Source organism: Podarcis filfolensis, assembly GCF_964270895.1.
Source record: "Podarcis filfolensis genome assembly, chromosome: 3".
NCBI classification, from domain to species: Eukaryota; Metazoa; Chordata; class Lepidosauria; order Squamata; family Lacertidae; genus Podarcis; species Podarcis filfolensis.
Window position 1 is genome coordinate 115,499,208 of NC_139606.1, and position 13,665 is coordinate 115,512,872.

The window sequence follows — 13,665 nt, forward strand, 5'->3', positions numbered from 1 at the left end:
CGAAAGGAGTGGAGTGGCACATTCATCCTGGTGATTGTAGAAAGGTCTGCCACTGGGTTTCTCAGGACTCTGCCATCTGACATCAGCGCACGCAGCACTTCAGAACTGCAGAAAATGGGCAGTTGTTAAACACTTCTTTGAATGCCAAGCCTTTGTGACATGAGAAGCCCCGGGGCAGGCAGTATCCATCGAAGCCTTGGCACAGGACCACCTTAAGTCGTTCAGAATCATCTGGCGGGGGCATCAGCCCAGGGTCTGCATATAAAAGAGGAAAGCAGAATTCGTGAAAATACTTCAAGGGTCAATAGCCATAGAAAAGAGCAAAGACCTCAGGAACTTAAGTTTATGCGAGGGGAGATTCTGGCTGGCAGACCACCATGATGGTGAAAGTAGTTTTGTTCCATTAGGGCAAACTGGGCACTCCCCACTCCCAAACCTCAGATTGCTTCCAGCCAGCTTCCATCTGCCTGCCTCCCCCCTTTTTTTTACAATTTAATTTTGATTTTCAAAAGTTAATTACATATTTGGTTTCCCCCAATATTTTTTAAGAAATGTGAACTTCCCCTCCAACCCTCCATGGTTTCCTTGTTTCCCCTTATCCTGCTGCATATTATACCTAACATCCTTCCTCATCCCCTATGTGGAGTTGGCAAGTTTGACAACAAGAATCAGAGACCAGGAGGGGTGGAAGCTTTTTGGTATTTGAAGAAATGTAATAACAGACATGGGTGGTGCTAGGGATGCGGGTGGCGCTATGGTCTAAACCACTGAGCCTCTTGGGCTTGCCGATCAGAAGGTTGGCGGTTCAAATCCCCATGATGGGGTGAGCTCCCGTTGCTCGGTCCCAGCTCCTGCCAACCTAGCAGTTCAAAAGCATGCCAAAAAGTGCAAGTAGATAAATAGGTACCGCTTCCCCGGGAAGGTAAACAGCTTTTCTGTGCACTGCTCTGGTTTCAGTGTTCTGCTGCGCCAGAAGCGGCTTGGTCATGCTGGCCACATGATCCAGAAAAACTGTCTGCGGAGCGGAGAAATACCGGCTCCCTCAGCCTGTAAAGTGAGATGAGCGCTGCAACCCCAGAGTCATCTGAGACTGGAGCCAGCAGAAGTGATGGCACTAAGATTAGGGAAAGGGTTTGGGGGAAGAGGGAGAGAGAGGACATGGAAAAAGGGATGCCCTGCAAATTTGAATTCCAGTCTCAGCCACTGCCACAAAGAAGCTCCTGACAGATTGCTTCTGAGGGATTATGGGGGAGAAACAGCCCATCCCAACCTCTGAAGGAAGATCAAGAAGAAAGTCCTAAAACACAAAGTACCATCAAACTCAGTAAGAAGTATATCCATCATGATAAGCTGGACAATGAACCAGATTGCCCAGGTCCTTCCTATGAGGCTGGAAAGTCCATGATAACTAAAGCTTGTAAGTCAAAACAATTCTCTTTCTGCAATAATATGGCTGAGCTAACCTAGAGTTGTACTTCTAACTGTGATTCTAGGATTCCTCTACAAGCTGCAATATGAAAGAATGACCATTTTCAGCCCAACTTACCCTCTTTCAACTTCATTTCAGGGTCAAGAGGCTCCTTGGCTTCATCCTCAGATGGTGGTTTGGGATTGGCCTGGACCTGGTAGACCAAGAAGGCAACAGCAAAGAGAACGCAGAGCATCTTCATGGTGGAAGATTGGCTACAGTCGCAATGCTAATGGAAGGAAAAGGCTCAATGAAGAGAAGGGTGGAGAATCTATGGAAGCTTTGCTGGTATTTATACGGTTTATACCAGGAAAAGGGAAGAATGGTGTTAGAGACTGTTGCCAAATCAACTGTTGTCACTCAACAATCCAAATCATTTGAAATACTTTCATTTTGCATTTTATGAAATGTTTGTGGACCCTGAAATTCTGATTCCCCAAACTATTGTTCTCTTTGTTGTCATCTCAGCTATGTGATTTTGTATCTATTGACTTAACAACACCCAAGCTTACAGAATACCTTCCAGGCCTTACAGAATGCGGCCAGATTCAATCAATCACTCTCTTTATTATTGTCAATGACAGATATTGAGAAAGAAACATGTGATGTAACCCAATCCTGCATTGTAGGAGCTTGGAATAGATGACTCTTGGGGTACCTTCCAACTTTACAATTCTGTGATTCGTGTGCATGTGTGTATTTATTATTTTATTTTATTTTTGCAGAGGACACCAACGACCACAACATCCTTCTGGACTGTCTAGAGGGGCTGGGAGCACTGTTATACAGTGGTTCTGCTCCTTCCTCCTGGACCGTGTTCAGAAAGTGGTGGTGGGGTATGAGTGTTCAGACCCCTGGGCTCTCAATTGTGGGGTGCCTCAGGGTTCCAGCTCCATCTGATACGCAGGCTGAGACCCTACCTGCCTGCAGACTGTCTTGCCAGAGTGGTGCATGCTCTAGTTATCTCTTGCTTGGACTACTGCAATGCACTCTATGTGGGGCTACCTTTGAAGGTGACCGGGAAACTACAACTAATCCAGAATGCGGCAGCTAGACTGGTGACTTGGGTTGGCAGCTGAGACAACATAGCATCGGTCTTGAAAGACCTACACTGCCTCCCAGTACATTTCCAAGCACAATTCAAAGCGTTGGTGCTGACCTTTAAAGCCCTAAATGGCCTGAAGGACCTGGCTAGGTGAGGGTGAGAGAGGTAAGAAGCCTCCCTCCCTGCCAGGAATCAATCAAGGGTTATATTCCTAGAATCATAGTAATCCTGCCCCCTGCAGTACAGGAATCAGTTTCTTTGCTTTCCACAGCATCCAGTCCTGCAAGGAGAGCATTTCATCTGGTTTCATTGTGATGTGGGAAATGGAAAACGAAGGGATTAAGCAGGCAGATGCACACATATGCTTGCCTGTTACTTTCTCGGAAACCCTTGGCATTCAGTGGGAAACAGGATATTTGTGCAAAGCTTCAGGAGGCTATATTAGCCTTATAAGATGCCAAATGATGCCAAGCTGCATTGGCAGGGAAGTTTTCTCATAAATTCAGATTAATGCAAGGAAAGAAGCACACTTTCAACACAGTGTGGTGCAATTTTATGGTGCACACCAACAAACTGGGGGGAAAGGAGCACAGTAGCTGCATATACAGGGATCTAGACTGGAAACGCGGGACATGGGTGGCGCTGTGGGATAAACCACAGAGCCTAGGACTTGCTGACAGAAGATTGGCAGTTCGAATCCCCATGACAGGGTGAGCTCCCGTTGCTTGGTCCCTGCTCCTGCCAACCTAGCAGTTCAAAAGCACGTCAAAGTGCAAGTAGATAAATAAGTACCGCTCTGGCGGGAAGGTAAATGGCATTTCAGTTGCTGCTCTGGTTTGCCAGAAGCGGCTTAGTCATGCTGGCCACATGACCTGGAAGCTGTATGCCGGCTCCCTCAGCCAAAAAAGTGAGATGAGCGCCGCAACCCCAGAGTCGGCCACGACTGGACCTCATGGTCAGGGATCCCTTTACTTTTACCTTTTAGACTGGAAACATAAAGAAAAACAATTTGAGGAGGCTGTGTGAATAGGTTGTTTATTGAAAGATGAAAGATGCTGAAAGGATTGGAATCAATTAACCCATGATTTATTCAGAGTGAGTTCCTCATTCTTCCTCGTGCTTACAGAAACTTCTGCCGGGGGCTTCTCGGGATTCTACCTTCTCTTGCATCAGCGCACGCAGCACTTCAGAACATCAGAAAACGGGCAGTCGTTCCATGGTTCCTTGAACGCCAAGCCATTGTGACACTGGAAGTCACGTGGCAGGCAATAGCCATCGTTGTCGGAGCACAGAACCACCTGAAACCGTGAAGAATCCTTTGGTTCTGGGTTCAGTCCAGGGCCTGCATATAAAAAGAAAGAAAGGGCAGCATTCTTCAAAATATTTGAAGAGCTCTCGAAGAGCAAAGGACTTCTTGAAGGACAGATTTCAGTAGAAAATACATATGCATTTTTGTACACATCATTGAGCTGGGAACCACCTTGCGAAATTCACAGAAGGGGCGAATTTCAAACAATGGCTGGAGTGCAAACTGAATAGAATCTCTCCCTCATTCTTATTACCAGATAAATGGCTGCAGGGCTGCAGCATTAAGCACACAAATTCCCAGAGAGAAATATGAAGGTGCAGATGCACAAACAGCATGCCTCTTTGAACATCTTACTTCAGGCATAGGCAAACTCAGCCCTCCAGAAGTTTTGGGACTATAATTCCCATTATCCTTGACCAGTGGTCCTGCTAGCTAGGGATGATGGGAGTTGTAGTCCCAAAACATCGGGAGGGCCGAGTTTGCCTATGCCTGTCTTACGTCTTACAGAAGATAACATTGAGGGTAACTTAAGCCGAAACTGTTTTCAGCAATTCCCCACCTCCCAAAAAAGGAATGGGGAGATGAGTTTTCAGCCGTGCCCTAGAGTAGGGGTGAGCAAATTGCAGTCCAGCGGCCTCAGAAACTGGCAGGGGAGGAGTGAAACAAACAAATGGTGGAGGAGATAAAGAGAGAAGGAGTGGGAGATAGAGAAAAGGGGGTCACAGAGAGAGGGAATGCCTCACTCACTTTTGAGTCTATTCTCAGCCACTGCCACAATGCAACTTCTGACAGATTGCCCCTAAAGGAATCTGGGGGAAAACTTCCCACCCCAGCCATTGAAGGAAAATCAGGGGAAAGGTCCTAAAACACACATTCCTGTCCAACTCAGTAAATAATGAACCTGAATGCATTCCCTCATCCCAATATGAGCTGGGCAATGAACCAGTTTGCCTAGGTCCTTCCTGCGAGGCTGGAAAGTCCATGGCAGCTAGAGCTTGTAAGTCTCAAGAATTCTCTTTATGCAACCCCATTGCTGATCTAACCTAGGGTTGCACATCCAAGTGGGATTCTGGAATTCTTTCTCACCTCTCAATGACTACAGGGGGTTAATTAATTAATTAAATTAGTCCTTCACGTCATCTTGCTTGGGACAACCCAAGGCAACTTACAACCAAACTAACAGACAAGAAACCCCACATAGATACATTGAAATGTTGTTCTTCAGCACAACTTACCGTCATCTTTATAAACACGAGATTCAAGAAGCTCCTTGGCTTCCCCTTCAACCTTGGAGGGTGGTTTGGGATTGGCCCAAACCTGGAAGACCAAGAAGGCAACAGTAAAGAGAACATAAAGCATCTTCATAGTTGGAGATATGCTGCACCCTCAATGCTAATGGAAGGAAAAGGCTCAAAAAATAGAAGGATGAAGAATCTCTGGAAGCACTGCTGGTATTTATACAGATTACACCAGGAAATTGGGAAAAGGGTGTTCTGAGATTGCTGCCAACATCAAATATCCATTATCAACTATTGGTTGAAACCACCTGAAACTATTTCACTTTACAGTTAATCCAACAATTGCTGGGATTAGCATTCTGCTTCTTTCAAACGCTGATTCTGTGTTCTCACCTTAGCAAGGCAATTCAGCATCAATTGACTCACCAATACCTGAACTGCGGACATCTTTCAGAAGGCACCTCAAATGTTTTTTGTTGAAACCGGGGAAACTGGCAAGAGCAAGGTGAGGCTTTTGTAATCAGTGGAGCTGGGGGTGTTAGAATGAATGTATTGTTTCCTGCTATAAGCCTTGCACCATATAATCATTGCATCAGTCTGACAGCTAAAGATGAAGGGACCAAGCTTCAACCAATTTCCCCCCTGAGAAACTACAAAATACTGGGGGACATGTTTTCAGGGCCAACTCTCCCATTGGACAGCACAGGGCAGCTGCCTCTGTTGTCAGGGGAGAGACAGCAGCAGTCTAAGTTAGCCTCATGCTTAGTGTGGTCCCAGCACCAGTGTTAAGTAAGATTCAAGTGCTAGTCCTGTAAGATTCTGCATGTAGTATGGAAAGGACACCAGCCTGTCCATTGCAGCAGGCAGTAACATGGCCTCAGCTACCCCTAAGAGCTATGTTCTGTCTTCACATAAGCTAATAACAGCTGGCCAATGAATGAACCAAGAAGCTGGACAGATCCATGTTAGGTAGATTTTATGAGTCTATAAATTCCTGTCAATGTATTGCCAGAACCTAGCTTACCCAGAGATGGGTGAATCTGTCCGTTCTGGTTTTTCTCCTCCTCCTCTTCTTCTTTTTCTTTTCCAAAACTTGAATGTAATTCTCCACTTTCCCATATCAGTTTGTGAAATGGCAAGTCCTCCTGAAAATTCATCAGCATCTTGCTACAAATTTATCCCAATGCACATGTATTTCGATGCAATTTTGCCCAATGCACACATTTTTGGCAAGCCATTTCCCCTAAGATAATGCAGTTTCATATATTAACAATATATGCATCCCTGTGCACATTTTACCCTGATGTATGCATTTTGGGTACATTTTGCTTAGCTTAAGAACTGCATTGCAAAATGCAGACAAGTGTTGCTTTTGATGGATGGCCGTGGTTCAGCTAATATATTGCCTCAGAAAGTGCAACGTTGGTAGATTTGCCTTTAGATGTGAACTGAATCAGCTTTCTCCCCCATCTCTACCGACAGCCCTCCTTCTAAATTCGATTCCTTCTAGGATTTTTACACCCCCCACGGTTCCTAACTGAAAAACACTCCTTTTCTTTTTGTTCTGAGAGAACCCATCAGCTTAACATCTGCTTGATATGCAGCACACTCAGCCTCGGAATCTGTGCTGTTTTTTCAGTCTGCCTGCAGACCACAAATCTAGCCTGGCTGGGCTATGGAGAACCAAGAAGAGGACTATACAGTAAAGACAAGGTGAAGGGCCTTCATGCTCAAAGGTAAGCTGCATATGTCCACAATTTCTGATGGAAGTAAAGAACCCAGAGGTTCTCACAACTTCTGGAAAGGTGTGCAGAGTCCCTGGTATTTATTCAAATATATTTCTTCTTCTTCTGGCAAAGCACCAATAAATTAGGAGCAGGATTGAGTCAACTCTGTGCCAGTGCTCTTGAAGGGCAGCTCTCAATGCCCACTCAGAAGCTCTTGAAATGCTTTTGACTGAAGGTTTACCCAACTTTAGGAAGACAGGCAGCTTCCTTGTAAAAGGCTTTTTGCCTATCTAGCCCAATATGGTCTACTCTGACTGGCAACAGCTCTCTCCAGAGCTTCAGACGGAGAAGGGTTTTTCCCGTCAGCTCTTTCCTGAGGGACGAAAACAGCTCCCTTTCTACCTTTTCAACTCCATGCATACTTTTGCACACCTCTACTGAGTCCCCCAAATTTTTCTAACCTGAATAGCCCCCAAATGTGGCAAAAAAAAATTCTCAAAAGGGATTTGCTCCAACCATTTGATCCATTAGGTCTTTCCTTTTCTGCACCTTTTGGATGTTTTTAGTGGTGGGGGTATCTTGTTGCAGTATACACAGGCAAGACTTATTCTTCTGTCTCCTGCATGTGAAACTACTTCTTTTTTAAAATTGGGTTTTATGAACAAGAATAATGCTATACAAACAAGTATACCACATTTTCTCATGTCATTTTAATATCACAAAAATAGCATAATAAATGTGGGAAAATTGTCGGAATTCAAGCCTTAGTCAGAGGAATTGGCCACTCTTCAGGTGCCCGGCTTGGATTCCTTGTTGATCTCCCCCGTCAGCGACTCCCGGCAAGACAAGGCGAGATCTCTATCGGCGATTCTCCTCAAACGTGAGAACACAACCACTCCTCCCCTGCCATTCCCAGGGAGGGGAGAGAGACAGACAGAAATGTATTTACATGCCTTTATTTCTGTCTTTCCAGCAGTACAGAGAAAACGTGTCTGCACTCACTCAACATCAACAGCAGAGAGAGAATAACTCCTCCCATGTACTTTCAGTACATGTCAGATGACACTCTGAGCTAACATCCGGTGCTCAGTGGAGTGAATAGACTGTTCCTTTGTTCCCACGGTACAGTCCCAAAACAGCAACATCCTGTTTGGCTTTCCAGCCATCTGGAGCACTCAGCCAGCATTGCTCCTTTTTCGTAACAAAAATATCTGTAACACATGTTTCATTATTAGTGGTCAATGGATAAGTTCTTGGTTTATGAATTGGTTTAAGCAGTTAGGAAGAAGAAAAAGAGAGAAAAGAAAAAGAAAGAAAAAAGGGGGAGTGGCAGGTGAGGTGGTTATGCTTCTATTATTCTACTTAGTGTGTGTGAGGGGATGTGTCAGCTTTACTTGTATGAGTTTTCTTACTATTCACTTCTTGTATTTCCTTGGTGGTGAGAGAGGTTGGGTGTGCCTTAGGGTGTGGTTAGTTGTCTTTGGTTGGTTGTAGTGACAGTTGCTTTTGTGTGCGACCGGGGTGCGAGTGTGTATTTTTGAATCAGGTTAGCCAGATTGATTTGTATGCTGTCAGGGGATTCTTGTTGTTGTCTTGTTGGGCTGTGTATGTGAGAAAGGGGAACCAAACTGGGGTGAAGACATCTTCATACCTCCAGTTGAATATGCTTCATGCTGAGCACGTTTGAGTTGCACTCCGTGACAACCTGGACGTAACGGAGCACGTTACTTCCAGGTTTCACCGCTTGCACATGCGCAGATGCTCAAAATGACGTCACGCGCAGAAGCGGCTAAAAGCGACGCTCGTGTGCACAGACGTGCCGTCGCTAGTTACGTTTGCTTCTAGATGCGAACGGGGCTCCGGCATGGATCCTGTTTGCATCCAGAGGTACCACTGTATAATAAATCATATCAAGAAATCAAGAATATTGTGACTGTTTCAGATAATTGGGGGCGCGGGGGGGGGGAGTCTGTAGTAGTAGTTACAGCAACAATGGCAGTTTAGTGCTAGTGATAACTAGAAGTGATCAAATGATTTGAGGAAGAATAAAATACTAGATAGCCACTGAATTGGAAGCAAACTCAGTTTTAATTAAAAAAAAGAGAGGTTTAGCATTAATCCATCTTGATTGGGAGGTGGATTCTTCCTCTGTTCCGAACGTACGCTGTTGGTCTTCCTTGCATCTCTCTTGAGCAGGCTCTCTACTGGAATCCCACACAGCAATACATACTTGCAAAGCATTTCCCAACAGGCTTCTCATTGGCATAGCATCCGGGGCGGCAATTTCCCCCCATAGCATTGCATACCATGGCATTTCTTGGCCGGGGAACATCTTCTGCAGGGAAAAAAAGGAAAGGCAAGAGACCTTAACATGCTTATCAGGTAGCTCTCCGTTCTTTGGCTTAGCTTAGTCTTATCTCACTGTAACATAGCGGACACTGCTTTTCTGCAAAGTTTTCCAAATTAGAGCATAATATATGTTCCCACCTTTTTATTGTTAGCTTTGGTTTTCATTTTTATTGTTGTTTTTTGGGGGTTGGTTTTACTATAACTCTTTGCAGTATGCGGTAAGAAAAGTGTCTAACCAAAATAAAATTAAGGATGTTGATGATATAACAATGGACTTTCTCTCCCTACACAGGTGCTGCTGGTTATACTGTTGTAAACATCTGCACAGGTTTTGGTAAGGCTACTCTGCAGCATGGTCAGTGATCTTGTTTCTTTCTGAACAAGATCTCATCTCAGCCTTGTGGCCAGCAAAGAGCATTGGGTGAGTTGGTCAAATTCAGTTTCTCTGTAGTCCTCATTTTCCACCCCCTCCAAAAAAACAACCACCAAAGTTCCATTCACCACCTTTCCATACTAGTTTGCAGATTTTATTTTTAAAAAGTCCTCATGAAAATTCATCAGCTTTCTCCTAATAAACGCATATTTTGCAAGCAAAGACAGACATTTTTCCAAAGCAGTTGTACATAATATGGTACTTGTTGCATGCCATTTTCATTAATATCTGCCTATTTAGACATGCTTTACCCCAGTATTTTCTGTTATTCTCTTTTTCTTTGCCCCCTCTAGATTAATGTTTTCATTTGGACCAAAAAAAGAGAAGATATTTGACGATAATCTTTGCATTTTTCTTTATAAACCCTAATAAAAAATATTTAAAACCAAAATTGAGTAATGTGTCAATTTTGAAGGATGGCTGTGTTTCCATTTGTGTATTTCCCAGGAAAGTGTGAATTAGGGAGCTAAACCTTTAACTGCTAACTGAATGAAATTTCCCCATCATTCTTAGTCACTACCTGGAATCAGACCTGTTCTCTCACTGGCAGCCAGTGCAGGATGTGTTCCTGTCCAATGGTGCCCCATTGCATCTGGGCTGCAGTATTCTGTGCCAGCCTCAACTTCTGGACCACTTTCAAGGTCAGATCCACACAGAGCTCATTAAAGTCTATATGGGAGACTGTCAGTGATTACTGGGCATAGGCACTCGTTGCCCATCTAAAATGAAGGAGCACCTCCAAGTAGCACACTTGCTCCTTCAGGACATCTGGTGCCCCATCCAAAATAACTGTCTTCCAAATTCTCATATCCAAGAAATAACGGTAAGGGTGCAGCTTCTGTTTATTGACCCCCAACCCATCTGCCTCCAGACATTGGCCTAGCTCCTGCAGGCCAAGGGAGCCGCTTTACAGGCTGAGGCAGCCGGCATTTGTCCGCTCCACTGACAGTTTTTCCGGGTCATGTGGCCAGCATGACCAAGCCGCTTCTGGTGCAACGGAACATTGAAACCAGAGCAGTGCACAGAAACGCTGTTTACCTTCCCGTGGAAGCGGTACCTTTTTATCTACCTGCACTTTGGGGCATGCTTTTGAACTGCTAGGTTGGCAGGAGCAGGGACCGAGCAACGGGAGCTCACCCCATCATGGGGATTTGAACCACCAACCTTCTGATTGGCAAGCCCAAGAGGCTCAGTGGTTTAGACCACAGTGCCACCCGCATCCCTAGCTCCACCCGTGTCTGTTATTACATTTCTTCAAATACCACAAAGCTTCCACCCCTCTCTAATCACAGACTCCTCCTGGTCTCTGATTCTTGTTGTCAAACTTGCCAAACTTAACATAACCTGTCAGCTTATTCAATCAATCTTCCTTGGTTGGTTTATCTTTATCTTTCCACGTTTGTGAACTTCTTATTGCCTGCCTTCTTATTTCAAACTGCTTGTTGCTTTCCTCCTCCTGTAGCCCCTGTAGAACTCAACCACTGTTGGCCTCCTTGCCTTCTGCCCTACCAGTTCTAGTGGGTGCCAACCACCAATGGAGCAGTTCAATCAATATTCTACTGGCTTTTTAAATATTTTTTTGTGGGGGTTGTGTGTGTTGCTTCCTTTTATTGTTTTATGCCCTTGCTGGTTTCAACTATTTGCTTTTAGACTCTGTACGACTTATACATTTTACATCTATTTTAAATCTACAGTGGTACCTCGGGTTACATACGCTTCAGGTTACATATGCTTCAGGTTACATATGCTTAAGGTTACAGACTCTGCTAACCCAGAAATATTACCTCGGGTTAAGAACTTTGCTTCAGGATGAGAACAGAAATCATGCTCCAGCGGCGCAGCGGCAGTGGGAGGTCCCATTAGCTAAAGTGGTGCTTCAGGTTAAGAACAGTTTCAGGTTAAGAATAGACCTCCAGAACGAATTAAGTACTTAACCCGAGGTACCACTGTATCTGTATTTTTATATTTTGCCTTTGGTCATTATGAAAAAGGTGAGTAAGGCATCCCATTAAATAAATTATGCCCATATTGAATGCAGTTTGCTATAAACATGACAACTTTCCCCTAATAGATGCTTCTTTGTAACATTATTTGCTAGGCGAACCACATTGAAAAATTCATAGAAGGCTGAAGTTCAAATGATGGATATGTTTCAATTTGCATATAAAGAAAATAATAAGTACATGCAGGATCAGGCCAGTGGACCATCTAGTCCAGCATCTTGTTCTCACAGTGATCATAGGTCCCTCTCAGGAACTAGGGCAGGAATGATGGCACTAAGATTAGGGAAAGGGTTTGGTGGAAAGCGAGAGAGAGGACATGGGAAAAGGGATGCCCTGCAAATTTGGATTCCAGTCTCAGCCACTGCCACAAAGAAGCTCCTGACAGATTGCTTCTGAAGGATTCTGGGGGGGAAACAGCCCATCCCAACCTCTGAAGGAAGGTCAAGAAGAAAGTCCTAAAACACAAAGTCCCATCAAACTCAAAAAGAAGTAAATGCATCATGATGAGCTGGACAATGAACCAGATTGCCCAGGTCCTTCCTATGAGGCTGGAAAGTCCATCATAACTAAAGCTTGTAAGTCAAAACAATTCTCTTTCTGCAATAATATGGCTGAGCTAACCTAGAGTTGTACTTCTAACTGTGATTCTAGGATTCCTCTACAAGCTGCAATATGAAAGAATTTCAGCCCAACCTACCCTCTTTCAACTTCATTTCAGGGTCAAGAGGCTCCTTGGCTTCATCCTCAGATGGTGGTTTGGGATTGGCCTGGACCTGGTAGACCAAGAAGGCAACAGCAAAGAGAACGTAGAGCATCTTCATGGTGGAAGATTGGCTGCAGTCGCAATGCTAATGGAAGGAAAAGGCTCAATGAAGAGAAGGGTGGAGAATCTATGGAAGCTTTGCTGGTATTTATACGGTTTATACCAGGAAAAGGGAAGAATGGTGTTAGAGACTGTTGCCAAATCAACTGTTGTCACTCAACAATCCAAATCATTTGAAATACTTTCATTTTGCATTTTATGAAATGTTTGTGGACCCTGAAATTCTGATTCCCCAAACTATTGTTCTCTTTGTTGTCATCTCGGCTATGTGATTTTGTATCTATTGACTTAACAACACCCAAGCTTACAGAATACCTTCCAGGCCTTACAGAATGCGGCCAGATTCAATCAATCACTCTCTTTATTATTGTCAATGACAGATATTGAGAAAGAAACATGTGATGTAACCCAATCCTGCATTGTAGGAGCTTGGAATAGATGACTCTTGGGGTACCTTCCAACTTTACAATTCTGTGATTCGTGTGCATGTGTGTATTTATTATTTTATTTTATTTTTGCAGAGGACACCAACGACCATAACATCCTTCTGGACTGTCTAGAGGGGCTGGGAGCACTGTTATACAGTGGTTCTGCTCCTTCCTCCTGGACCGTGTTCAGAAAGTGGTGGTGGGGTATGAGTGTTCAGACCCCTGGGCTCTCACTTGTGGGGTGCCTCAGGGTTCCATCCTCTCCCCCATGCTTTTCAACATTTACATGCAACCACTGGGAGAGATCATAAGGGGGTTTGGGCTGGGTGTTCATCAGTATGCAGATGATACCCAGCTCTACCTCTCTTTCAAATCAGAACCAGTGAAAGCGGTGAAGGTCCTGTGTGAGTGTCTGGAGGCGGATGGAGGATGGATGGCAGCTAACAGATTGAGGTTGAATCCTGACAAGACAGAAGTACTGTTTTGGGGGGACAGAAGGCGGGCAGGTGTGGAGGACTCCCTGGTCTGAATGGAGTAACTGTGGCCCTGAAGGACCAGGTGTGCAGCCTGGGAGTCATTCTGGACTCACAGCTGTCCATGGAGGCGTAAATTAATTCTGTGTCCAGGGCAGCTGTCTACCAGCTTCACCTGGTACGCAGGCTGAGACCCTACTTGCCCTCAGACTGTCTCGCCAGAGTGGTGCATGCTCTAGTTATCTCTCGCTTGGACTACTGCAATGCACTCTATGTGGGGCTACCTTTGAAGGTGACCGGGAAACTACAACTAATCCAGAATGTGGCAGCTAGACTGGTGACTTGGAGTGGCAGCCGAGACAACATAGC

General features: G+C 44.7%; 1 protein-coding gene and 1 long non-coding RNA gene across 3 annotated transcripts in view; both read right to left on the reverse strand.

The window, feature by feature from the left end:
* Positions 1 to 261: 261 nt before the first annotated feature.
* The window catches only part of LOC310758748 (uncharacterized protein), a 299,601-nt gene continuing 286,197 nt past the window's right edge, over positions 262 to 13,665 (reverse strand). For both annotated transcript variants that reach the window (XR_014545866.1, XM_083605669.1), the window contains one exon: positions 262 to 859. Coding sequence is in view for 1 of the 2 variants with exons in the window: in XM_083605669.1 (XP_083461795.1) it covers positions 806 to 859 (54 nt within the window). In the remaining variant the exon portion in view is untranslated. The remainder of the gene's footprint in view (positions 860 to 13,665) is intronic.
* LOC310760120 lies at positions 3,532 to 5,240 on the reverse strand. The gene is made up of 2 exons (XR_014546791.1): positions 5,058 to 5,240; positions 3,532 to 3,855 (listed from the first exon to the last, which is right to left on the reverse strand). It is a non-coding gene; the product is annotated as an uncharacterized lncRNA (long non-coding RNA).